The following is a 25,870-nucleotide window of genomic DNA, read 5'->3' on the forward strand; positions in this document are numbered from 1 at the left end:
CGTGCCGGGCAGTGTCCTGTGTCGAGCTGCAGGCACAGCCACGCAAGGCGGCGTGCCGATGAGCGGTGCGGAGGGTCGCGCGAAGGCTGGCTTTCACCGCGGCCATGGTTGGCGCTTTGGTAGCCTCAGTTGCACTGGGGGACACTCGGACACGGTTCAGCTCCCAGTTAGTTCTTATGAAATTGCAAACGTGCTAAACTTGGCAGTTCTTAGCACGTGGTGAGGATACTTCTGATTGTGTCCCTTCGGTTCTTGCCGCTTGGTCCTCACGACTTTCCGACCGTCTTCAGCCCGGCGGGTACAAAGGCTTCTCAGTCCTAGGGTGCGTACGGCAGCCGTGCTGCGGCTGGCAGGTGGGTCTCCCGCTTTTAGCTATGTACGAAGGGCGTCCTCGAAACAGTAGGTCGGGTGCTGACAGCAGAAATGTTTCTTTTTTGTGTGTTAAAAGGTGTGTCTCTCAACACTCGTATCTGCTAGAAAATGAGGCTGGCTCATTTTGCTTTAAGTCAGCATTTCTGCTCAAAGCGGTGTTTGTACCTTCCCTTGTACCGACACAGGGTTGTGGGGCTGCACGTGTAACTATGCTGGGGAACTGGTCCTAGTTAAAACTAACTGGACAAAAAACAGCGATCATGGAATAATTCAGGTGAGAAGGGGCTTCTGGTGGTCTCTAGTCCCAGCTCCGGCTTAGAGCAGGACCTGCTCTGGGGCCAGACTGGGTTGCACAGGTCCTGGCACAAACTTCTGCTCCCCTGTCTCCCAGCACCTTGTAGGTGAGGCCCCGCCTGTGCCTGCCTTACCACCACGCTCTGCTCCCATCTGCTTCCCGTGCAGAGCTGTGAGTCCTTGCTGCTCCCCGACACCCCAAGGCATCTCTTCCCCAGGCTGAACAAGCCCTCCTGCCTCAGCCTCCCCTTTCCAGGAGAGACCTGCAGCCCCATCGCCACTCTGGTGGCCCTCTGCTGAATTTGCTCCAGTTTATCTGTGTCCGTGTGGTCTCGGGGTCCCAGACCTGACACACTGTCCTGGCGTTACTTAGCGGGTGCTGTGCAGAGCGGGGTAATCCCTTCCCGTGATCCACTGGCTCCGCTCCTGTCCTGCCCGGGTGGCTGATTGCTGCAGCCCGGGGCGCTGGTGGCCCCTTCCCTTGTGCAAGGGCGGCTCGGCTCTGCCTGCCGGGACCCCCGGGTCTTCTGCGCAGCCGGGGCCAGCACGACAGACCGCTTTCGTTGTGCTGCGACGGAGCAGGTAGTGCCGGGCTCCGGGAGCTGAATTTAACAAGGCTGAGTTTCTCGCAGAAGTTGCTGTATTTGGACCAGAAGGAACATGTGTTTTGGAGTGGGGTTCATGATACCCAGCAAACTGTGAGTCTTCTTTGGCCCCAGCACCACATGTTTTATCCAAATGCTTATTAATACGTGAGCAACCCCTGGAACAGGAACCAGAACCCACAGTTTTGCTCCCTCCACTTCCCACCCTCCTTGGGAAGTCTCACCGTTGGCCGTCAGACCAGGGTTTCACCTCCCCACCTTTCTCTTCCTCGCTGGCCCCTGGCAGTTGTATCTGCCCCTCCTGCGAAGCCACCGGTCGTGCATTTCTGAGCCGGGTGTTCGGAGCAGGCCGTGGTGCAGGACGTGTCAGCCAGCTCCCCTGCAAGCTGCGATCTGAACATCTCCGAAATGAATATCTCCAAAATTGTCTGTACGTCCCTTGAGAAGCGCAGGGAAAACCACTGCGTCGGCTCCGGCTGCTTTAGGCAGGCCACGAGCGCGCTGCTACGTAAGCCTTCAGGTGCTTTGGCTTGGCTGAGCTTCTTAGCTGGCACTTGGCGTGTAAAAGCGCTGAGTAACCCGAGGGGATGAAAGCTCCCGGGCCAGTTTGGATCCTGCCACGCTGGCGCTGATGCCCGAGGCTGCGGTCGCGTAGTCTGCGCTTTCGCTGTGCTGCCGAAAGGGTTTGTTCCGTCCTGTGGTGGTGCTTTTGCTGGAGATGGCTTCCTCCTTCCCTCCCCTCCCAACACGTCCACTTGCCAGAGCGCTCCCTGAGCTGCTTCCGTGACGTGGCTCCGGCGGCACCGCCAGCAGCAACCGGGACGCAGGCGGCGGCGAGGAGCCAGGGAGGGCAAGCTGCCTCCGGCCGCTTCGGTCTGCGAAGTCCGTGTCCATCTGACCCCGAGGCCGCCGGCCTGCGCCTGAGGGCTGAGCTGCGCTGCCTGTGAAGCAGAGCCTGAACCCTCGCAGATCACACGCGGTGTTTTGAGATCAGTCGAGGGGTACCTGCGTGAAGTGGGCAGCGAGTTGCCCAGCCCGCAGCCTGCTGCGCGTCTGGGTCTAAAAGTTTCGACGTCAGAGCGCACCGTCCTGGAGCCGGCGTGCTCTGAATCGGTCCAGAACAGTGCTGGGTCTTGTCTTCAGGGTGGTGGAAGGTGGAAGAAATGGGTAAATTTTTCTAATTCCTGGGTTTCCAAGGCTCAAACAAAGTCACTCTGTTGTTGGAGAGGCATGAGGACCGTCTAGCTCTAGTCTTGTCTAGTACTAGACTAATACTACTAGCCAATACTAGTTGTTTAGTACTTAGTTGCTGGAGCAGAAGAGAATTTAATGGGGTGAATCTTGCTCTCAACAGTGGTGGAGCCAGAAAGCTCCTTGGAGGGCGTGTGTCTTGTTTGGAGTTCTTTAATACCTGAGATTGATGAAAAACAGCTATTTTCATAATTCTAATGGTCAGATTTAAACTGGAGTTTGAGAATTGTCAAATCTCATGCTAGTCCTTCAAATTCAAACATTAACTCTTTAAAAACAAACACTAATATTGTCATCCCATCTTTCTTTTAAGCATCTGCCGCGGTTGCTCGGCTTTCATTGCGTAAGGGTTTCATTTTCTGGTGCGACTTTGTAAGACCCCGGTCACGTTACTTGGTTCCTTTATGCTCAGTCATGGTTTTGGTGCGGTCCCTCCCCGCTGGGTGACTTCGCCGCACAGTGACGCCCGCACCACAGGGATCGGTATTTCTGTTCTCAAAATAGGTCTGGCGTGTCAGGTGTTGGGAATACCGAGCCTTTTATTTGTTGCTCTAAAGTCAACATTTTCCTGGATTTTCCTGCGTATCTCACAGACCGAAGTTTCTTACAACCTGAATGTGCAGTTATGTAGAAGATCTTAAGTTTTACTTCAGAACTGAGGTTTTCCTCCTGTCCTGATGCCGTGGTAAGCGACTCCGACTCTGCGGAGCTCTGAGCTGGAGCCAGCTTAGTGTTGGGCTTCAGAGCCGTCGCAGCTGCCGGAGCTTCCAGCTCGCCTGCGCATGACTGCAGCAATTATTTTTTAAACTTCCTGATTTTCTACTGATTAAAAAAACCCAAACTATTCAGCAGTGGGTTAATCAGAAGTAATGACTATTTTAAACAACTTTACCAGTTCTTCAGAAGTTTTTGAACCGGGGCCTGCCTACCGATGGCGATAGATGGGAAACTATCCTCTAGCACGTTCTCTCTAGCCTGTTACCCGCCGAGGGGCTGGAAGGTAGCTGGTAGCTGGTTTTTGGACGGATCGCTGTTCTGAGCTGCCGTGCCGGTGAAACCGTGCCCGACCGTTCCCGACGGATTCGCTTGGAGGTGGTAAAAAGGACAACGTGACTGCTCGGGGAGAGGCGGCAGGAACAGGCACGCTAAAAGATTACTCTGGACATTCAGGTCGTCGTTGTGGAAAGCAAATAACATGGTCGGGGGAAGGAGCAGAAGGTACAGAGCAAAATTTTGGTGTGAAACTTCGGAAACTGCAGGACGGTACCGGGAGCTGGAGGGTTCGGGGCAGCTCTGGGGCCAGAGGCTCGCGATGCTTCCGAAGGGAGGGGTCTTACCCTGGGGGCAGCTTTAATGTCTTCAGATTCATAGCTCTACTCGTAAACCGTGTGTGAAGAGACTTAGAGCCTTCATCCTCAGCCCGATTCTCTAGTTTTTGGCCCCTTAACCTCAGCCGTTCAGGGCCATCGAGAACTGATTAACAAAGTTTGGGCAGTTTATTGCTGTACTGCTGCAAACAGAGTGAAAAGGTGTTGACTAAACACAAGTGCCCTTCTGCAGGCTTGATCCTGAAGAGCTCCTTGAGGGTTTCTGTGAAGCGTCCTGCCGCAGAGCATGTGCGGGCAGCCGGGAGAGAAGCACATAGTGTGCGGAGGCTTGTAAGCCCGGCCTGGACTAGCAAGGAGACTCTTCTACCCCGAGCCTAAACCCGGCCGATTTCCCTAATCAACGGACTCTTCTTCCCCAGCATCAGTTTCAGAAAATCCTTCGGGGGCACCTCCTTTTTTTTTCCACCAGATGAATAGATGGTGTCTCCAGGCTGCGAGGCTTTGCGGGAGGAGGATGGGAGGAGCAGAAGGGTGCCAGTGCAGATGCGGAGACCTGGAGCGTGCAGTGGGTGGCCAGAGCCCGTCTAGACGAGGAACGAGCACGGCGCTGGCCAACGCGTTGAAAATGTCTAGTGTTACATGAGTCATTTTGACTTCTAGTTGTCCCCCGCTTAGGGAGAGCCGAGGCTTTTGACAAAGCAACCTGATCTGTGCCGAAACGTTTGATGCTGTCTGAACTAGACTTGGAACACATCGAGATAAAAGTATACCAAAACTATGCAAGATAAGCTGTATTTCATTTGCTGCCCTAACTTTTGCACTGCCTTGTGAAGAGATCTGCCTGCATTGTTTCTCCCCTGTCAGCAAACCCTGACGAGGGCTGGGAGATGGTCCGACTCCCGCGCCCTCCCCTTGGGTCACACCAGCAGCGCTGAGCGCGGTTCTGGCAGGCAAAGCGGGCGGGTGTCCAACGGGTGGATTTCAGTGCGGGGTGGGTGGGCACTTCTTCCAGTCCAGGGGGCTGAGATCCCGGTGTTTGCATCCCCGAAGAGCGAGGGCGAAGTGGGATTTAGGACAGGAGGCCCCTCATCCCCTTTCTGCAACAGAGGAGTCACCCCAAGAAAGGGCTTCACCTCATTTGTATAAGCTGTTTGATTTTAAGAGGAGCATTAACTAGTCTGACCCTGATGGTCTGGAGTGCTTTGGAAATGATTCTGAAGAGGAGAATAAGTAAAGCCGTAGAAGTAAATGGAAAGGGGATGAAATACGACATAGATTTACCAGAAATGGATTATACCTCCTCACCTCTCCTCTGGACGTGAAATCCTTTTCTGGATAAAGGAATTGGGCAGATCTGATGTGTCTGGGCTTCTGCAAAGCATTTGATACTCTGCCACATGGAAGGTCATAAATGAAAGTGGAGAAGAGGAGGATTAATATGAGAATTGTGGGGGAGAGGCTGGCTGAAGAAGAGACAACAGTTTTCGGAGGGTCACTCCAGTCTGGAGAGAGGTCATGGCAGAGCTGCTCAAAGATGAAATCTTTTTGGATGGGGTTTATTGAAATGGCTTTGGCACGTTAGGTGTGTCGAGAAGGTTTTCACAAAGCGCTGTTGGCCTTTGTTAACACAGTGAAGATTTGGGATGCTGTGGGGAAGAAACCGGGTGACCTTGAGAACTGGGAGAACAGAAATAAGGCAGACTTTGGTTGGTGCCTCTGCGGGGTCGGTCGCGTCCTAACTGTGCAAATAACCCTCTCGCTTACAGGCGATTTAATTCATGTTGGTTTTTCTGAAGGCTCTTGCACACCTTAGACTTCTGCCCTTCCAGCTTACTCCCAAGGCTTCTACCACTTTGCAGCAGCAGCCGCTCCGAGCAGCGGTAGCCGTGTGTTGGGCACGTGTGCCGGTCAGCGCTGGACTAACGCCAGGGTGGGAGAAGAGCTGGTTAAGTGAGAGGCAGTCGGTGGGAGTGCAAGAAAATGTGTATAAGCTGGCCAGAAACAGTCTGGAAATGGGAGGTTTTTCTAATAATTGCAGGGGGAAATGCTGAAGTGGTACGGTTTTAAAAAGGCAAACTTTAGGATGAATCTCAAACAACATGGTGAAGGAAATCAGCAACGCGTTGCTCCTGATGGCGTTGGACCTGAAGGCAGAGAGCCTGTCCTCAGGTCCCTCTTGGGAGGAAGAGGTTCTGCGCTGAGACTTGGGTGAAACTCCTTGACGCTGATGGACGTCACAGCCGTCCTTCTGTGAAAACAGGAAAATTCTTAGCGGCACGGATAGACTCGGCAGAATCGCTAACCCTGGGAAGGTTCACAGGGCTGGGCGGGGGCGGAGGTAGGCGGGGAGGCCGGTTGGGGTATCTGGACGTAGATAAAGGGAGCAGAGTGTTTTGGATGCAGCGGCTGTTGTGCTGTGGAGCGCCCAGAGGAGACCACCAGCAAACTTCGGTATTTTAGGGGGCAAAAAGGCAAGAACCCTTGAGTGGAGCCGCTCCAGCAAAACAAAAAGGCTTGGAATGGGACCCAGAGATGTTTTCTTTGTTGTGGGTTGCCGTCTTCAGGGAGATGGCTGGAGCCCGCGTCCGTCCCCCGTTGCCATCTTCCTATTGCGTTTTTTGCTGTTAGAATCGACTCGGGTACTCGTAAGTATTGGAGGAGGAGTCCAAGGGCCTTCTTGAAAACAAATACTCAAATGCAGGTGAATCCTCTGAAAGAGTAAAGAAACTCATCTGTGGACCAAAAAGCCCAAACCGTCAACTTTTAATAAACCATTACCCTGTTTTGTTACTGGCAAGCAGAGTCTTTTACAGTCTGAGGGGGTTTTTTAGTAGTCTTAATTCTTTGGGATTAATGCTATATTGAATTTGCCCAGTAACTTTAAAAGTAAGACGTGCCCGTCTGAAAATCGGGTCTCTTGGGTATCTGGTGTGATACTCTGAGGTCAGTTCAGACGACCTCGGCCTCCTCTTTTCCCTGGAGGTTCGTGCTGGGACCTGGGGGCTGTCGGCGGAGCCTCGCGCTGTTTGGCTGTAGCGCTGATCTGGCACGGCTGGAGCTTGCAGAGCCCTCGCGGTTTTGTGTCCGTCTTGTTGCTCAGCTCAGGAGCGCCCGAGGGGCCTCTTCTGACCTTGTGCGTGGTGCCGCCGGCCAGGGGACGCCGTCCCGAGCGGCACGACCTGCTTTGACATTGAAGTAGCAGCTCCTGCGTGCGAAGGTCCTCTCACCGATTCACCCTCGAGAGCTGAGGGGGACTTTGGAGCTCTGGAGGCACCATCCCGCTGCTGTCGTGTGGGTGGTCTGGCCTGGCCCGGCCGCTTTCCTTTTGAACTAAAAAGCCTGATTGCTTCGTGGCCGCGCAGTGAGGCGTCAGTGCCTCGGCGGGCTTGGCTCTCCTGTGGCGCTCCTGCCAGCGCCGTGTGCTGGCGGTATGTGGGACGGTCTCAGCGGGAGGATGGGTCAGGAGCAGGACTTTGCCACGGAAGAAAATCCGGGTTGTAAAATGCATTCAGAGCTCTTGTGCCGCTTTGCCAGAATGAAAATCCCGTCTTCTGCTGTTTTGCAGATGCTTATGTTGACTGTAATTCCCGCTCAGCGTGCCAGAAAGGGAATGGAAACCATACTTGATAAAACGGCACCGCAGACCTGAAAGCGAAGCGGCTGAAATGCGATCCTGACTGCTAGTCAAGATAGTTATAATAGTCAAAATAACTAGTTAGTGTTGGCACGCACTGTTCTGGTGGTGATAACTCATTTTCCAGAATCCGACAGCAGAACTACCTCAGGGTTTAGAGGGGCAGCAACGCCTCCCCCCCATCTCCTACCTGTTCCTACCTTGTAAACGCACGTGTAGAATATGCTTCATTACATGTTAAAACGTAGAAGATATCGGTCGCGGTGAAAAATTACAACCCCTTTGTCCGTGTTGCTCTCGCCCTGCCCGCAGCAGCGCGCGTTGCTTTCGGCTGCCCTGGGCCGCGTCTGCGCGGGCACGGCGAGCTGCCCGAGGCTGGCAGGGCACGGAATTGTCCTCGTTTGTTTGTGGGTGTTGTCGTGGGGGTTGACAGTCCGACCGGCCTCGTTGTCTTCCTTTGCTCGGAAGATCGTTGGCCGTTGCTGTAGGTACGGAACCAAGTTAATTGGGACGAGTGGGGGAAATTAGTAGATTTGCAGTTGTGCAAATTGAGGTTTAGTCTTTGTAGCCTGCTTAACCCCCTGGGTGGTTTTTTCAAGTCTCTGGGGGGGTTGTGCCCTGCTGGTTCTTCCACACTAGTGAAGTGTTACCGGCTGTCTTCCCGTTCTCAATAACCGACGGGTGCACGTCGTTCTTCTGGGCCAAGTGCAAGGAAACGGGACGTAGCCCCCGCTGGCCAAGGGCACTCCCGCGGGCAGCGACCCCGGCTCAGCTGGGACGCAGCGACCTGCTAAGCACCGACTGCCTGAGGAGCTGAAGGGTGTAGTTGAGGTCCCTCTGGGCCGTGTTCACGGGAGCTTGCGTTGGGTGGGTGGCCAGAGCTTCAGACACAGCTAATAAACTGCCTTCTTAGCTACCGCGAAGGGGCTCCGAGCGGTGGGGCCGTAACCGGTCTCACCCACAGCGACGCAGAATTGGTATTTGTGAACTGAAGGGGCGGGTGGGCTTCTCTCTTCCTCTGCAACGGTGGTTGGTAACGTTTTGTTTCACTTTGTTTTTTTGACAGAGCGGGAGCAGCTTCCACGTGTTTGACCAAGGCCAATTTGCCAAGGAGGTGCTTCCAAAGTACTTCAAACATAACAACATGGCCAGCTTTGTCCGGCAGCTCAATATGTGTAAGTATCTGCTGGGCAGCTCGGGGCGCAAAGAGTAAAGTTTGTCCCGAAATAAGGTTCCCCTCCTCTGCCCAGGTTTAACGTAGGGGACGTTTCATTGGGTTGGGAGCGTTTGCTACCTTTGCAACCGCTCGCTTTTGGGGGGCCAAGTTCTAAGCTCGGCCTCTGCTGAAGGGAATAACAGCTTCCAGAACTGAAAGCTTCTGCTAGCTACAAAGAACTCCAGGCTCTCAGGCTTCTTTTATCTCGATATTCCCTAATCCTTAGCGCAGGAGTTCTGAACGCTCTCCGTGTGTTCGCCCATCGGAGCGCTGGCAGTGGCACTCGGCCGCCCTGCGTCATGAAGGGGGTTCCTCGGGAGCACCTCCAGCGAGACGGGGCCGCCGCACGCCACAGCCCCTCGTTCCCTGCTCGCTTTCTTGAGGGGCTGTTGCTGCCAGTGTCGTGTAGAGCAGGCTTGGTCTGAACTGCCTCTTCTAAACAGCAATTATTTAAAAAAAAAAAAATCCATAGAATCGTAGCAGAACGAGGCTGGAGGGACCTCACAGTCCTTTAGTCCAATCCTCTGCTTCAAGGCAGGATCAGCTACCTCTGTTGTTCCTGATGGCTTGGCATCTAAGCTATATTTTCCAAGCCTCCAGTAATCAAGATTCCTTAAGTTCATTAGTGTAAGGACAGTGAAGCAGTGTTGTTGATTACCGAGTGCCTGACCCAAACCTTCCAGGCTACAGTTCAAATCCTCCACTTTTCTCCTACCTGCTGTGGAAATAGAGATTTATCCCTTTTCCCGTTGCATCGGCCTTTGTGTCTTTGAAAACTTGATACCTCTCCTCAGTCCTTTTTTTTCTTTTTTAGAGTAAATAGTCTGGTTTTTTAATTCTTGTAGGTTATTTTCCAGCCTTTAATCATTTGCATTCCTTTCTGAACTGGCTTTGCTCCATCCCTTTGAAGAGCAGCGGCCAGTGCTGGGTCTGTCACTGGGTGGAACAAACTGAGTAACTCGTGTGTCTCAAAGGTGACGCTTTTGTGTAAATCCCATCGTGGCACTGGCCTTTTTCTCAGCAGTGTGACGTTGGCTTTTATGTCCAGCTCACAACCCACTACAGCCTCCGGATCATCTTCTCTTCAGCCGCTCCCTGCCCAGTGGTTTGCCCTCCCTTATTTGTTTGGGTTTATTCCTGCCTCAGAGCTGTACCTTGTATTTGTCAGCAGCAACTTTCATTCCTCTGGGCGAAATCGCTTTGAATTGCCGTCGTCTCTGTCAGCGCACTTGCAGCCCTTCCCAGTTGTGCTTTATCAGCCAGTTCAGCCGACGTGCGCGATTCAGTCCTTCGTGCCGTTAATGAAGGTGCTGCACAGGGCTGGGCCCACGCTTACACACAGCACTACAATATTTCTTGCTAACTGCTCCCTAAATAAGGCTTTCTCTGTTGGCTTTACGCCCGCATTGTATCAGTTTCATCTCGCAGATTTTCCTGCTTCGAGGACGTCACACTTTGGTTGAGATGTCTGTTGCTTGTCTGTTGACCAAGCTCACTCCTCTGTCACGGAAGAAAATTAAATTGGTTTAACCTGCCCTTTTCTTGTCTTCTGGGGGTTTTCTGTTTGGGTTTTTTCCTTTACCTGTGCACGTGCGTACGTGAAAAGCGGCACCTGCTCGCGTAGGTCTCTGCGAAGGACCGGGAGTTCCCGGAGGGTTAGGGAATACCCCATTTCCCATCGCAGCTGAGGAGAGGTGTGCCCAAAGCACCACGTCCTGCCAGGAGAACAAGGATGTGGTGGGGCTGCCCGTGTGTACGAGGCACGGGACGGCCGACGCCTCCAGAGCGTCGCTTATCGGCGCTTTTCGCCTCGCTTGCGGTCCCTTTTGCTGGAGGGCAGGAGAAGCAGCTCGTTTCCGTGGCAGGTAGGAAGGCTCAGCTCCTGGCTGCGGGCGGTGGGAGGCCGCCCTGCGGGACGGGCTCCCTCAGCAGCTTGGCTGCATGTCTCTTGTCTCTCCTGTCGCCGCACCCGACTCGCGTTCGGAGGGAGGAGGAGGGCGGTGTTTGCCTCCAAAGCACGTGTCTGCAGGTGCCTTTAGTGCTTGCGTGTCCTGGAACGCTTTGGAGTAGGATCAGCCTGAGCATTACCTTGTCAAATAAAGGCTGCCTGTCCAGCTGACGCTCCTGTAACTGGGAGTGAGAGGAAGAAAGCAAGTGTCCAGTCTGGCCCCTCTCGCTGCATGTAATGTTAAAAGGGCAGGGGGATAACGTTATTCCGGGTGTCAGCTCCCCCTTTCAATAGCAGGGCTAGAAGAGCTGGAACGGAATTAGGTGACCGGACAAAAGCACATCTGAGTGATAAGGTGTTCGTTTAAAAAGGTGGGGGAAAGAGGCAATAAAGCTCCCAAGACCAGGCTAAGACAGGGCAGAAACTTCTAACACCCCCTTCCCCAGGCGGTTCAATACATCTGGGAAAAAAAAAATGAAGTGTTCTGATCAGAAATGGAACCGAGATGGTTTTTAAGACGTCAAGAGTCGGGCTCTCCAAAGAAAATTCCTGCCCTCGGCCAGACTTTTGGATCCCTCCTACGCCACCGCGGCAGCCGGCGTGGCGCAGCGCTGAGGCGACGGAGGCTTCGCGCTCGCGCTACGGAGCGCGTAAACGTGACTCCCGTGTTCAGGCGTTTATAACTTTTTTTTCTAGGCTTCATCTGGTTTTCAACATTGATCCTGTTCTTCCCAATCTGTGTTACAGAGACTGTGATTTACTTGAACTATAAGAGCTATTTCTTAGCTTGTGGTTGGTGGCAGTTCGAGGCTTTCAGTTTATCTGAGAGCCGGAGGCGCGGCAGGCGCGTGTCCAGGCTTGTCAGTAAATTCAGTGTGTCCCTGCCCTGCGTGTCCTCTTTGCTTGAAGAACAGGGGTTGCTAAAGCACATGTAGTAGAGGAGAGACCCGAAATGGAACCTGATTTTCTGCCCTTAGGTTAGCGGGACTTGCTTGTTTACAGAACAGCTGTGCAGTTGTTGCATTTTTCTCCGAACGCTTTGTGTTTTGGCATAATTGTCTTACCTGTTTGCAGGGAAACTTGAAGCGCTCTGTCCTGGCTGGGTGCATGGTCCAGTAACGCCAAGAGCGCCTCTGAGCGAGCTTTCCGGCTGTGGGTCCCTATGGAACGCCCGAGCGAGGGTTGGGGAGTTCCCCAGAACCGGTGGGTGCTTCACGGGGCGTGCTGAGCCTTGGTCACCCTTGTGGGCACACCCACAGGCAAAACACAAGTAACTTCCACCACACTGGACGCTTTCAAGAGCCGGCTGGACAGGGCGCTGGGCCGTCTTGTCCAGACTGGGCTCTTCCCAGAAAGGCTGGACTAGATGATCCCTGAGCTCCCTCCCAGCCCGGGAGTCTGGGATTAATCTGCTGCACGCCCCGGCGGAAGCGTTGTCTCGGGACGCCTTTACTCCTGCTCTGGTGGCTGTAGGAGCGAAGCGAACCTGCGCTGGCGGTGCAGGTCGGGTCCTTCAGCACGCGGTGCGGGTCTGGCCAGAGCTGTTGCTCTTCTGGCCGAGTGTCTCCGTGCTACTGCTCCCCTGCCCTCCACTAATCGAGCAACATTCTGTTCCGCCGTGCTCCCCGCTTCCCAGTTTTCCAAACTTACGCTGCTTAATGCTCCTCTTGCCCTTTGGATGGGCAAGGAAATCGAGACCTGCCTGTGAAACGCTCGGAGATTGATGGGCGCGCTTGTAGCGGCTCTTCCTGCCAGCTCGCGGGAGCGCTCTGGGATTAGCCCAGAGACGTTGCTTCACGGCAGTCTGCTCGGCTTCCTCCCCGCGCACACGGATCTGCGCTCACGTTTCGGCTGCGGGCTCTTGTGATAGGCAGCAACATAAAGGATGCCTTTCATGCACCTCTCACGTGGAGGTTATATCGGGGATTAACTTTAATGCTCCAGATGTGGGCTGCAGAGAGCATTCCAATGTTATTAGAAAGGATGACATTTTCATTACCTTTCAACACCAGCTCTTTGAATAGCTGTGGGGCACAGTCTGTGCTTCGTGACCGGGGCATTTCGCTTTTAAGGATCACTTGAATAACCCAAAACTGGCGAATATCACTACAATAACGTGTAATTTCCCTAAATCACTTTCTGCTGCAAGTGCAGGAAGCTTTGTTGTTGTTTTTTTTTTACCACAGCTGTGGTCTGAGCAACTTAAATAACGCTCTTGATTTATCTTAGTGGTTTACAGAAATGCTGAGATCCAAAAATACTTTGATGTGCTACACTGTTCTCGAGCGGCTTTTAGCCGTTTTAAGTACCTCTGAAGACTTTGGCGCGTAACTTCTGCCCGGACCGCTGGGGCAGCGCTCCCGGCGCGCCGTGCCCTGTCCCACGCAGCGGGGCAGTCGCAGCGTCACCCTCGCCGAGGGTGGCCTTGCCGCGGGAGTAACGAAAGCGGTGCTCGTCGCAGCGGTTCTGGGGAACCGTTTGGAGCCAGGATGGTTTTGATCGTCAGACACTAGAACGTGAAAAACTATAGGGACTTATATTTCTTAAGGTGGAGTAGACTCTTAAAAAAGAAAAAGACTCTGGGGCTTTAGGGAAGGGTGAGTGGATCGGTCACTTGAACACCTGCTTCAGGACGGCTCGTCCTGTTCGCAGAGCTTGTCAGCTCCGCGCTGCGTTGTGCGCCTCGTTCGGGGAGGAGCCTTCTGGAAAGGCTCTGAAGCCTTTGGGAAGGCATTTATTTGCCTTCTGTGCCTTGGGGTCTCCTTTGCTGTAAGAAAATTGCTCCCCGTTCTCAGGTTCAGGATCACGCGGGCTGTTTTTATAGGCGTGCCGCTACGGCAGTCGCCGCGCGGGCCGGCAGGGTAAGGTAGCGCGTGCTGCAGCGCGAAGGCACTGAAACGGAGAGCGGAGGTGCTTGGGAGCTCGGTCAGGCGCGGCGATAGCTCCTCTCCCGTGTGTGCTGAGGGACGCGGCGTGGTTTTGTCTCCAGAGTGTTCCTGTTTTCGTTAGTACGCGGGATGACGGGCAGCAGCGCTTCAGCTGCATCGCGTGGTGCTCTCAGAAACCATTTTGTGCCCTGAATAAATACAACGGAAGCCCTCTGGGATTGCCCGGAGCGCGGCACTAGATGTTTGAGTCTCTTTGGTGGTATCCTTGAAAAAAGTTGTGTTGACATACGTTGTTTTCCTTACCTTGCTCTGCGTTGAAAAGGCACGGCAAGGTGCTTGTTACTCGTGTAACAGGACGCTTCCCTGAGAATGAGGGGCTTTTATCAGGAAATGGTGAGGTTGATCTGAGACTCTCGGTTTAGTTCCAGCAATTTCAGCCTTTCTTCTTGCTGGCCCATGTTATCAGCCAGGCATCAGCACAAGTTGGTCTTGCAAGAGCTCCAGAAAGTGTTTTTCAAATGACTCTGGGATGTAGAAGTGGATCCTGCCCTTCACAGCCCTCTGTGTCAAGCCGTTGGCCATTCAGACCGTACGGAGAGGATAAGCGTAAGCCTGCGTCCTTTTAAGGAAGGGTTTCTCATTCCACATGGCATTTTTAGGGTGAGGTCGGTTAGAAAGGAACACCGCGGTGACAGAGCACCGGGTATTTAAGAGAACAAGGGTAACCCGTGCTAGTTTCTGCTTTCTCAAGTTCGTACTTAGCCTGTTAAGCTTTTTTCCAACTATCTACCCTTTGATTTTCAGATGGCTTTCGAAAGGTTGTCCACATTGAGCAGGGAGGATTGGTGAAGCCAGAGAAAGACGATACTGAATTCCAGCACCCATACTTCATCCGAGGCCAGGAACACCTCCTGGAGAACATCAAGAGGAAAGTAACCAGCGTAAGTTCACACAACAGATCTTGCTCTGGATAAACTGTGTAAAAAACAGAGGATTAATGTGAAAAGCATCGGTGTGCTCTGAGGGTTGGTGGACGTTGGCGTCGTTGGTTTATGCCAGCAGCTCTTCTTGCTGTCTCTGCCCTCTCGCCCAGGTACAACCGGCAGCGCCGTCCTGCTGATGAGTGGCTCCAGGGTCTTGGCACCAGCCCCTTTGTTCGTGGGTCTCTTTCGCAATGTTTTCAGCATTAGGTTCTTCGTGACAGTGCTGGAGACCTTCCCTCTCTCCCACACCGCCAACAGAAAACAGCCAGCACTCTGGCCTTGCGGGCCAAATTGGTTTGGAGTTCAGTAAAAAGGGTGGCTATATTTTTCCTGGTTTTCTAAACAAGGAGTATCTGTTTGAGTTTAGTTTGCTGTGTCGTCTGGAGAGACTGAAGAGCAGCTGTACCTTTCAGTAGGAGGGAGAGTGACCGTTAGTTGAGCTGCAAGTCTCTAATGAAAATGCTTAAGGAATGAAAAACACGTACGTGCAATGCGTCCGCACGCAGACACGTGAAGATGTGTCAGATATCGTAGTGGAAGGGCGAGAAGGAAGGGTGGGATACCTGAATTATTTCAAACGTGTTAACGTATCCCAGATAGAAACTTGCGCATCTTCCCTTTAAACTCATGGACGTGCTTTACAACTGCCCCCGTTTCTTGAGCTACAGAATTGCAGTACGTGTCCTGAAGACACGGTATAGCAACAGGCGATATCGGGAGCTCCAAAAATGCTTATGAACTTCCCAGGCTGCTGTTTTAGGCCTGAGGTGCGGGCTGGAGAAACGTGGTTTTGTCATTCTTTTCCAAATATTAATCAAAGCAACGTGTAGAGAGAGTAGCTCGCTCTTCTGTCTATCCCCGGGTGCTCTCAAATAACCGAAAGTGCCATTTTCACCGAGGCATTTAGTCCCTCTAGACATTTTCACAGTGGGCAAACGCGTTAGAAGGATGTAAAGAGATCTTAAAGATATACGACCTGCTGGCAAGTGAAGTGGAGAGAAGCCGCTATTGAATAGGTGAGACGTGTTAACCCCTGTAATGGTTGGCAGATTCATAGGCTTCTCACATGGTACAGCTCTTGTCAAACATGCCTAGGTGTCGTTTCTCGTGAGTATTTTATCAGAAAAATAAAATCATCTGCTCAGAATCGTCTCAGCTGCTTTAACGCTTGTAGTGGCAATGGTGAGGATGTCGAGCGACCGGCTGCCGCTCAGGGGTCGCTGGGAGAGAGCGTTCCGCCTGCAGGCCCCTCTGCTCCAGCGAGCTCGCCCGCCCTTCTCCTCCCGATTTTCTTTCTCAGATCGGCTGGTGACTCCCTTAATTGCTAAGACCGGTACTGAGCTCACTGCACGCACCAGAGGCTTTTGAAAGCGTGGGAGAAGGATGTTTGTTTCCTGTCGTTGGTGCAAATGTGCTCCCCGGTCTCCGTGGCTGCAAAGCTTTAGGTTTGGCTTGTCGTAGATGAGAACATCGCGGTCTGTTGGCCATCTGAAGGTTTGCATAGGCCAACGGCTCCTGTGCAGGCCTTCCCTTTTACCTGAGCGCTGTATTTCTGATCCAAAAAGGTGATTTTTGGGGGGCTGTGACAGAATTTGGTGTTTTCAAATAGCAATATGCTTGCAGAAAACTCGCCTTTGTCGGGGGCTGGTTTTAGCCCCTTGACGCAGCGCGCTCAGGCGTGGATGCGGCGGGCGGTCTGGCGGGGAGAGATGAATTGTTTGCGGCGTCAACTTAGGAGCTTAAATAACCATTCTGTAGGAAGGAAACATCACTGACATCTTCCTTTCTGTCTGCAGGTATCCGGTATAAAGAATGAGGATATAAAGGTTCGGCAAGACAATGTAACCAAGCTACTGACCGACATCCAGGTGATGAAGGGAAAGCAGGAGAGCATGGACTCCAAGCTGATAGCCATGAAGCAGTATGTATGTGGGGAGGGGGTGGCAGAAAACGCAGGAGAGTCTGCTCTGTGATTTCTCTCCGGAGCACGTTGTTATTTTTAACACCTCACCGGAGAGATGCTGCTTGCTCGCTCTCTGATCCAGCTTCCCGTTGTCTCGGTGTAGCCTGGGCTTCGAGAGGCTTTCTGCTTAGGGCAACGAGGGGGTGGTGGAGGGACCTTCTGAACGCGACTAAAACCCATTAAAGACCCGGTGTGGCAGCAAGTGGACCTGTCACCCCAAACAGAGCGCAGAGCTTCTTTGGAGTACAGCTCTGCTCTGCGGTATCGGTTGGAAGGGCTGTGAAGGCCCCAAGATCTTCCTTCCCTGCCTTGGGGGTTACAGTCGGAAATTTCAGTCAACGCGTGGCACTGGGTTTGTCGCTTGTGATTGATTTTGTTCCTTTCCTCCCACAAAGCCCAGCTCTTCCCTCCTGCCTTATGCTGCACCGGGGTATTTGAGTCATTTGGGATAAAGTCTGCCGTCCTTCTGTTCTAATGCTGTATTCTTCCACCAGGCTCTTGACTTCTGACTTGCGCCCAGTTAAACTCCCGCCGGGTACCGCTCACCCGGTATTGCTGTGGGGCTGGGAGGCGAAATGGGTGACCGTGACTCCCGCTGATAGATGCTGCCGTACCGTTAGAGATGGTCGGGGCGTCGTCGCTCACCCTCAGGTGACTTTTTCCCATGGTGGTCGTACAGAATTTAGCTGATGTCGCCTAATCCGGATGTTTAAGCCGTGCACCAGGACCTGGCTGCCCGCCCCGACAGCAGGGTCTGCCTGAATCTGCCAGGTCTAAGACTTGCGCTGAGACTTAAAGTTGCCTTTAAGTTTAGGTACCTGCTGAGGCCGCTGAATGGGGGGGGGGTGTCTGATTCCCTTCGGCACCTTTATAAATCTTGATCGAAAGCTGTTTGGTTTTTTCCCTCGTGTACCTCTCCACAAAGTGGATTGAATCGTACATCAGTGAAGTTCATTTTGTGCCTGTGAAGTTTATTTTGTGCGTAGCTGCTTCACCTCTGCCATTGCTTCTGAGGAATGTGGTTCGTAAGGGGAATGGAGCAAGCAGCTCCGTTCTTGCTGGGTGAGGCAGGAAGGCAGGGTGGGCGATTTTTTTCCTCTGTGAACCTGTCCCTTCAACTCTTTCCTCCACACTGTGTTCCGAAGCTTCCCTTTTTGTGCCTTTCATTACTACATCTTGTGCTTGCAGATCACTTTAGCACCTCTGGTGTTCATGGGTGGGGAGAGACCCTGCTTCCTCTCCAAGGTCATTCTAGGTGATTCTCTTCTTCTGTTTGCGCCAGGTATGAGCGCCCAGCCTTACGTCTAGGCTGTGCTTCTCCTCAGGCTCTTGGCGAGGGGAGAAAGAAAAGCAGATTGTCCCTCTGACCTGTTGGTAAACGGCGGCAGGTGAAAGGTTTGTGCACCGTTATCGATGCTGCAGCGTCGGGGCCCCTGGGCAGCAGAGGCGGCTCTTTGTTTTCCCTTTCAAGTGAGCGAAGTGACTTGCCTAGCGTGGCTTTGAGCGAAAACCTCATGTGCAGCCAGCCTTGAATGACCAGAAAGCTACCTTAACAAAGCCTGCTCAACGTGCTCATAGCCGGCTGCACGCCTTTCCTAAAAACCAACCCAAAATGAGCTCTTCCTTAGTCCTCCAGCCTTGTACCGGAGGACTTGTCAGTAGGGAGCCCGCTGTTAACTCCACAACGGGATAAACTCGTGTGTCCCTGGACTGGAAGCTGTTTTCTCTGCTTTCCTGGAAAAGCAGCCTAAAACAGTTCGTTTGCCTCTCGCCGCGATGCGTCGCGTCCTTGGGCGGCTCAGCTCCCAGCCGTTATCGCAGCAAGTTCGCGTGGGAGGCTCCTGCCTTTGCATGTTTGCTTTCTGGCCGGCGCAGGGAGAATAAGTGACGCCAAGAGCCATCTTTAAACCCAGCTGCCAGACTTGTGGTCCCAGCACATGGTGCTCATCTAAATTTCCGTGGCTTTCGCAGTCCTGGGGCGCGTTTTGAGGTTAAGTTTTGAGGCTTCTACCCCTGTGTTAAGGATGAGAGCATTCGCAAAGGCATTATATGCCTCTAGGCTGCGTTCTGGCTGCTCTGTTGGCTCTCGCTAAAGCAAACATTAGCATTATTAATTATAAATGGTCTGTAAACCACTAGGTGGAGCGCCTACAGCAGTACTTTGAGCTCGACTAATAGCAGAGAGCAGACAACCTCTCTCAAAGCAGAAGAGCTTCCCCCCTCCCTTCAGGAAGATCGTTATCAGCCAATTAATAAAAAAAATGTGGTTTGCACTTTTTCTGAAAGCTTATCAGGTAAATAGGCTGCTGTACGACAATCAAAACGAAGCGATTTGTGCGACTGGAATGTTGTGCAACGGCCTGTTAGCGGGCCCTCCTCTTGGGAGCCGTGCCTGGGAGAAGCGCAGTACCGGCTGAGCCAGCCCGGCAGCCCCCGCTCCCCAGAAGGGCGGCCGCCCTCCGCCGCGCCGCGGCTCTGCTACTCTGCCGCAAGGGCTGCTTCGATTCCCGGCGCGACAGAAAGCACCGGGAGACCCGCGAGCGGGGCGGGTTCGGCGGGAGGCCCGGGAGCACGGGACCACCACTCGTCAGGGCCGGGCGGCTGCCGGGCCGAGCTGGGTAAGCCGAGCTTACCCAGGCAGGGGCTGTGCAGTCCCGGGGTCAGGACGCCCAGCTGCCAGCTCTCCGTAGCTTCTAGTAGCGTAATAACCTCTTCTGGGTTGGATATGCCCCATTCTTCCTGGCTACTTCTCCATCCTTCACAGCCGTCAGCCACTGGTTTCCTTGGACTCCTGCAGGTTCTCCGCGTCTCTCGATAAACGCAGCTTTTGGGTCGGCATTTCATTATCTCTTGTTTCCCCCACCTCCACTGTTAGTGCCGGATCCCTGTACCTGGGCTGCCGTTCCTCTCCTGGAGGGCAGAGTTTGCAAGCCATTTTTCACGTCGTCTTCTCAGGAGCTTGTGGTTAAAAATTCTCCTCTTCTTGAACAACAGCACAGCCCGCTCACTTAAGGCTAGTCTCTCTGGTTCTGGATCTGTGGCGTGCTTCTGAGCATCAGCTGGTTCTTGTCTCATCATTGTCGCTTGTTTTCTTTCCAAGCTCTTTAAATGTTCTTGAGGGCCTGCTGGTTTACACCGCGTTGCATCTCTACAGTAGTGTTACTCCAGGTTCCCCTCCTTCCCCTTCACCACACCGATGTCAGCAGCCGCCCTCCTCCGGCATCCGCGCAGCTACGATCATTCCGTAGGCGAAACGGCGCGGATTAAGACCTTCAGCCTGTCCCTGTTGTGCTGCCGCTTCCCGGTGACTCGCTACACCGTTGGATTCCTGCCTCAGCCGCACCACGAAGCGCGCAGAGGTCTCCCTTGCAAATTCCGTGGCTTTTAATCCCCCAGCGTGAAGGCTTGACGTTCGTTAGTGGCTCAATACAGGAACCATTTCTGTCCGCACGAGACGGGAGAGACTTGAGCCGTGATGCAGAAGGTCCGCAGACGCGCGGCTTTGCCAGCTCCTCACGCAGACGTCCGGCGAGGGCTGTGCGGCCGCCGGCGTGCAGGGCACTGGGGAAGGAAAACCCTGTTCACGCTGCAACGGGCTCGGCCTCACTGAGGAAGAGCCCATTTGTCAAAGGTTGCTCTTTGAGGGAGACGTTTAGTAATGGTGACCTCCTGAAGCTTTTCTACACAGAAACACACAGTGTGGTTCAAACTTCCTTGCACTGGTCTTAAACACCCCAGCTTCCAGAAACAACCACCGGGCGTTCAGGTGCCAGAGCAGTCGCAGAATCCCAGACTGGTGGGGGCTGGGAGGGACCCCTGGAGCTCACCCCGTCCCACCCCCTGCGTGAGCAGGCACCCCCAGAGCAGGGGCACAGGGCCGCGTCCAGGCGGGGGGTGAATGTCTCCAGGGAAGGGACCCCACAGCCTCTCTGGGCAGCCTGTGCCCCTGCTCTGGCACCCGCACAGGGAAGGGGTTTGTCCTCATGTTCAGGGGGAGCTTCCCGTGTTCCAGCTTGTGCCCGTGGCCCCTTGGCCTGGCGTTGGGCACCGCTGAAAAGAGCCCGGCCCCATCCCCCTGACACCCGCCCTTCAGGTATTTATAAGCATTGATGAGATCCCCCCTCAGCCTTCTCTTCTCCAGGCTGAACAAGCCCAGGTCTCTCAGCCTTTCCTCACGAGGGAGATGCTCCAGCCCCTGATCCCCTTGGCAGCTCTGCGCTGGCCTTGCTCCAGCAGCTCCCTGCCCTTCTTGGACTGGGGGGCCCAGACCTGGCCGCAGCCCCCCAGATGTGGCCTCACTGGGGCAGAGCAGAGGGGGAGGAGAACCTCCCTCGCCCTGCTGGCCCCACTCCTTTCCATGCCCCCCAGGGAACCGCTGGCCCCCTTGGCCCCAAGGGCCCGGTGCTGGCTCAGGGTCCCCTCGCTGCCCCCCAGCACCCCCAGGGCCTCTCAGCAGAGCCGCTCCCCAGCAGGTCCCCCCCAGCCTGTGCTGGTGCGGGGGGCTGTTCCTCCCCAGGGGCAGGACCTTGCGGCTGTTCGTGTGCAGGGGGCTCAGTTGAATACCTGAAGTTTCTTCAACAGTGCTTTAGGAACAGGTTCATTTTGCTGTGAAAAGAGGCTATTTTGGTTTGGCCGAGTGCAAGGTTACTATGAACAAAGAGTGGTAGCTGTGAAAATGAGCTTGTGATGGGACCAAAAGGTCCTGCATTGATCCTCGTCTGATGCTCATGGTTATACGAGGAGATCTCGGTTAACTGTTGGCTCTGTTAAAGACACGGGTCCGACCGCAGCCAGCAGAGCGTGTCCGGGTCTTGTATCAGCAGTGCCAGAACGTTGAATTGTTGGGCAAACTTCAGGAACAGAAACAGAACGACTCAAGTGGTAGAAAACTTGCTGAGTAACGAGTGACCGGAGGAGCTCAGCCTTCCTTCCTGAGGAGGTGAATGAATGCCGGGGTGCCCCCTCGGGAGGAGGCTCCAGCCCGAGGAACGGTAGCTCGAGTATGTTTCGTGCAGTAAGAGAGGTGAAAATCAATAAAATAAGACTAGCAATAAGGTCTGTGCTCTTAAGCGAAAAGAAGTATTTGAATAATACGTGGAAGACTGGTTGATTTCTTCACCACTGAAAGTGCGAATTCCAGGTTCTCCGTTCCAGCGCAGCGCCTGGACTCGAAGCAGGAGCTCACGCGAGTGCTTTGGCTTGTGCTTTACGGACCAGACGATCCCAGTGCTCTGGGCTTTTTTGGCTTGAAAGCCTGATGCCACAAAGTACGCTCCGGAAAGGTTTCAGTGCCTGGTGTCTTGCTAGCGCCCTTCTTCCCCGTCGCCAATAGGCCTGTCCCCAGCGTACAGGTTTCTGAGGAACCCAACTCCAAGCCTTTTGTCCCCCCTAGAACGGGGTATGCGAGCAGGCGCGGACGTGAGCTGGGTGTCAGCGTGACTTTGATCTCCGTGCTGGACTCGGAGCTGAGTAGCCTTCCTCCGCTGCGGAGGAGACCGGCGCCGTAGCCACAGCGTGAGAGCCGCTCCCGGGAAATTCTGCCGCCTTTGGAGCGGAGGCACCGGTGGGAACCAGGGGTTTTCAGCAGGTCATAGCTGAAGGAGGGTCTGTAGGCCAGCTGTTCTTCATCCGCTCCGTCGCGCTCCTCCAACAAAGAGCTCTGATCGCCGACCAAGGCCGAGCGCAGCAGTGTCCTGTGAGGTGTCTCTGCGCGGTTACGGTGGGAAATTACAGCTGCTTCGTGTGACCTGAGACAGCGACAGTCGGCTCCGAAGGGATGGGGGTGCCAAAGCATGAAGCTGTGTCTTTGTGCCTGAAACATCCCGTTCTTAATTACTTTTTTTTCTTCCATCTAAAGGCGTATTTTGAATTGCGGGAAGAGGGTTCGCTTTAGCTGAACTCACCGGGTGTAATTTATATCGAGCTGCTTTGTTGGCGTAAAAAAAAGTTTACGGTCACAGCTTGTCCTCTGTCGAAGTAAGATCTTTGGAGCACATTGGAAATGCAGACGGGCTGAAGCCAGTAGAGGGGAAGCTGTTTGGGGGGGGGTTTACTGGTTTGAATTGGATATCATCTTTGGCACATCCAATATAACGCTCACAGTAAACGTCTTTTTATTGCACAGCTGCGAACAGGCCTCCTCAAACCTTCTCGTATTGACTCAGTTTAGCTCTAAAAGTCCGCCCGAAAGACTAAGGAATACAAACTCCTCTCCGCTGCCACGGAATAACACGCGTCTGGATAGCTTGCCGTCAGCCTCCAGCGCTGGCAGCAAATGATGGAAAGTAGATAAACTGAACTGTGGATGTGAAAATATTTATTCTTCCTTGTCAGCAGCTCCTTCGGCAGAGCTGGGTCGTGCTCCCGAGGGGCGGAGGTTTGGTGGGCGAGGGCATCGCTTCCCTGCACAGGGGAATCTCACCTGCTTACCTTTGCTTCGTCCGCACTTCCCTGCTCTTAGTCGGACGTATTTGGGGGGGGTTGTTAGTTTTAGGGTGAGGGGTTTTGCTTCGGGAAAACAGAAGTCCCTTGTCTTCTTCCAGGTATTTAATGGGTCTCTGGATATGCTTTAAACAAACAAAAAAAAAAAGGCAGGCAAGCTACGGGTGAAGCAAGTGTCTGAAATGGCCGTGAGCTTCAGGGAAGATCCGAACGCGCCTTGCAGCCTCCTGCCGTCCTGGCTTTTGGAGCTGAGGGTCGCGTTGCATCACGATTTCCTTGCCCTTTAGTTACCTCATGGAGAAAGATGTGCAAAAAGAGCAGATCCTCTCATTCTGGGGACCATAAAGCCTGAGGCTCCCTTGCCTCTTGCTAAAGGAACACGGAGTCGCCTTTCGTTCTGGCACGGGCGCCGCAGCAGAGCTTTCGTCCGCTCCAGCGAGCTAAAGGGGGATCTGGATCGAGGCAAAGCGCGTCGCTGTGCTTGGTGATGCTCCTCTTATTCGCAGCTGCTCTTTTCAGTTAATTAACCATCTGAAAATGACTTCTTTTGCTGATTCTTTTTTCCCCTGTTTATCATGAAGTGAAATGTATCGGAGCATATGAAGCCAACCTCTTCAGGCAGTTCTGTGTAGATTAAATAAGCCACAGCAAGGCCGTGGATTTTGGGTTTGGTTTTGTCCTCTACTTCTTCACACAGCTTATCCCAACACATCCCCCTCATCCTCCTGTTCTCTACATCGTGGCATCTCACGCAAGCCCAGTGCAGAAGCGATCCTTCGAAACCGTCGCTGTGCAGCCTGGCGGTCCCGCGGGCTCCTCGGGGGTCGCGGTGGCCGAAGGAGCCTGAGTCCCAGCACTCGGCTCTTCCCAAAGAGCACAGGTGCCCGGCTACCGCCGCGAGCCTTGTCGGAGCTGGGGCACCAAGGCTCTGGCACAACTCCTGCTCTGTGTCCCCCCAGCGTCAGCGTGACGGCTGCCCAGCCTGGGCATCGGTTACTCAACATCTCCCCTCGCTCCTCTGTGCCCATATGCGGGAATTGCGCTGGAAGGGACGGCTTTTTCACTCCGCAGCGCCGACAGCAGTTCCGTCCCGGTGCTGAGGCTTTGCTAGAACAGTTACCAACGCGGTGACTGACGTTAAAGGGCACAGCGTAGCCGAAATGCTTAATTTACCAGCGGCCAGTATGCTTTTCCTCACATGCCAGGTTTTGTGTTAGAAGCGTTACTGTTAGCGGCTCCTCTGTTTCCAGTTGCTTTCATCTTTTAGTGTTTTAAAATCGGAAAGTCATCAGAAACCGCCGCGGGAGAACGGAGAGGAACCCCAGCTCCAGCAGGGGGGAACGGGATCCGCTTGAACTCCGTCCCTTCACCTGGGAGGCCGTTGCCTTCCAGAGACGTCTTCGTGCAAAGAGTGGTTATTAATTACACTCAGTTTTGAGCAGGTTACTGACCTAGAATTTCTGCAGTTTCTTTTGGCTTCCGTTCTGCTTTCTTAGCTTCTGAAGCAGTGACTCATCTAAGCCAAATGTTTTCTTCTGGGCTTTTCAACTTGGAACTGTTTAGATTTTAAACCGACAATTGCAATTAAAGCCGGCTCTGGGGGTGCCGCGCTGGCTGTCAGGCACTCGGCGACGTTTCGCTGGCTGTAATGTCCTCCCAGCTCTGTCGGTGTCTCTCTGTGATTCCTCATCTCTCGTGAGCGGCCCGCAGCTCTGCAAGGAGGGGCTTTTAGCTTACCCTCAGGTGTGGTAGCACGCGCGTCTTTTCGGGCTGTAGAACAGCTCGGGAGGACAAGGCTTGTACTTTTCTATCTGTATGCGTCCCCTGCGGGAATGGGGCGGTAGAGAACGGCTTTCTGTGCAGCCGTGGCATCGCCCTGGGAAGGCGTCGCAGTAATCCCTGACCTTACGGGGGTAACGAAGTGAGCCCGAGCGCTGGCTGCGTGGGGAAAGACCAGCGCTCGAAATGGAGGCATTTTCTCGTGGTTTGGAAATATTTGTCCTGATGAGCTCTTTCGTAGGGAGGAGGGAGACCTCTGCCCGCCTGCCTCTCCAGCAGCGACGGCGCTCGGCGCTCCCCCGCCTGCAGCTTTCCCGGCGCTGCTGCCCTCGGGCGAAGCGCGGGGCAGGAAGGTGAGACAGGGAGGCTGTCGCTTCCCAGTGATTCATCGGCTCTGCCCGAGTCCGGTGGGAGCCCGAGTGTATCCGTAAGTTTAATTTTAAACAGATTGTTGAAAGCAGCGAGCTAGCTGTGGTGTCTGCACCTGTTTTTATCGGTTTTCTCCGCGTCTCCTTCAGGGATTGCGTTCGCTTTGGCTCAGCGCGTGAAGCTCCGCCATGGGACGCTGAGAGCACTTCCTCCTGACCAGGCTCTGTTTACAAGGCCCCGCCGCTTTTACAAGGCCCCAGTTGCTAACAGAATTTAAAAGTTAAAATTTCTCTTGGCAAAAATAAATCTAAACAGACACAAGGACTTGGCCTTTTGCAGTATAATTCCTCTTCACCAGAATTAGTTTACCGTATGCAAACCCCCAGTAAATCATACCAAATAATTTTGACCCGTGTAGCTTGCTTTATGGCTTCAGGGTTCCAAAAGCAACATATATATTATCATTTGACACTGACCTAAGGGGATAGAGTTTGCATTAGAACATTTGTTGAAAAGATTGAATCCATCAGTGTTAGGTGAGAGAAGAGCTGAGCTAGGACATAACGAAGCCAGCTAGGTGATGTCCAAGTTTAGTCACCGTACTCAGAAAAGCCTCATTAACAGAAGCCCTCCCACCTTCGGGCAGTAAGGTGCTCTGGTTAAAAGCTGCCTAAAATCATCTGGGAGATGAGTAACTGCATGGCTTTTAGTCCTAGGCTTAGAATTAGGCAGAACTTCGCAGCCCTGCTTCTCTCTTCACCTTTCCTCAATAGCTCCGAGCGCGCAACTGTTTTGTTCC

The 25,870-nt window shown here is 53.6% G+C and overlaps 1 protein-coding gene across 2 annotated transcripts in view; it reads left to right on the forward strand.

The window, feature by feature from the left end:
* HSF1 (heat shock transcription factor 1) overlaps positions 1–25,870 on the forward strand; it is a 73,742-nt gene that overhangs the window by 11,246 nt on the left and 36,626 nt on the right. For both annotated transcript variants that reach the window (XM_064441938.1, XM_064441936.1), the window contains exons 2-4: positions 8,551–8,659; positions 14,341–14,477; positions 16,316–16,440. In XM_064441938.1, coding sequence (XP_064298008.1) covers positions 8,551–8,659; positions 14,341–14,477; positions 16,316–16,440 — 371 coding nt within the window. The remainder of the gene's footprint in view (positions 1–8,550; positions 8,660–14,340; positions 14,478–16,315; positions 16,441–25,870) is intronic.

Source organism: Phalacrocorax carbo, chromosome 2 (assembly GCF_963921805.1).
Source record: "Phalacrocorax carbo chromosome 2, bPhaCar2.1, whole genome shotgun sequence".
NCBI classification, from domain to species: domain Eukaryota; kingdom Metazoa; phylum Chordata; class Aves; order Suliformes; family Phalacrocoracidae; genus Phalacrocorax; species Phalacrocorax carbo.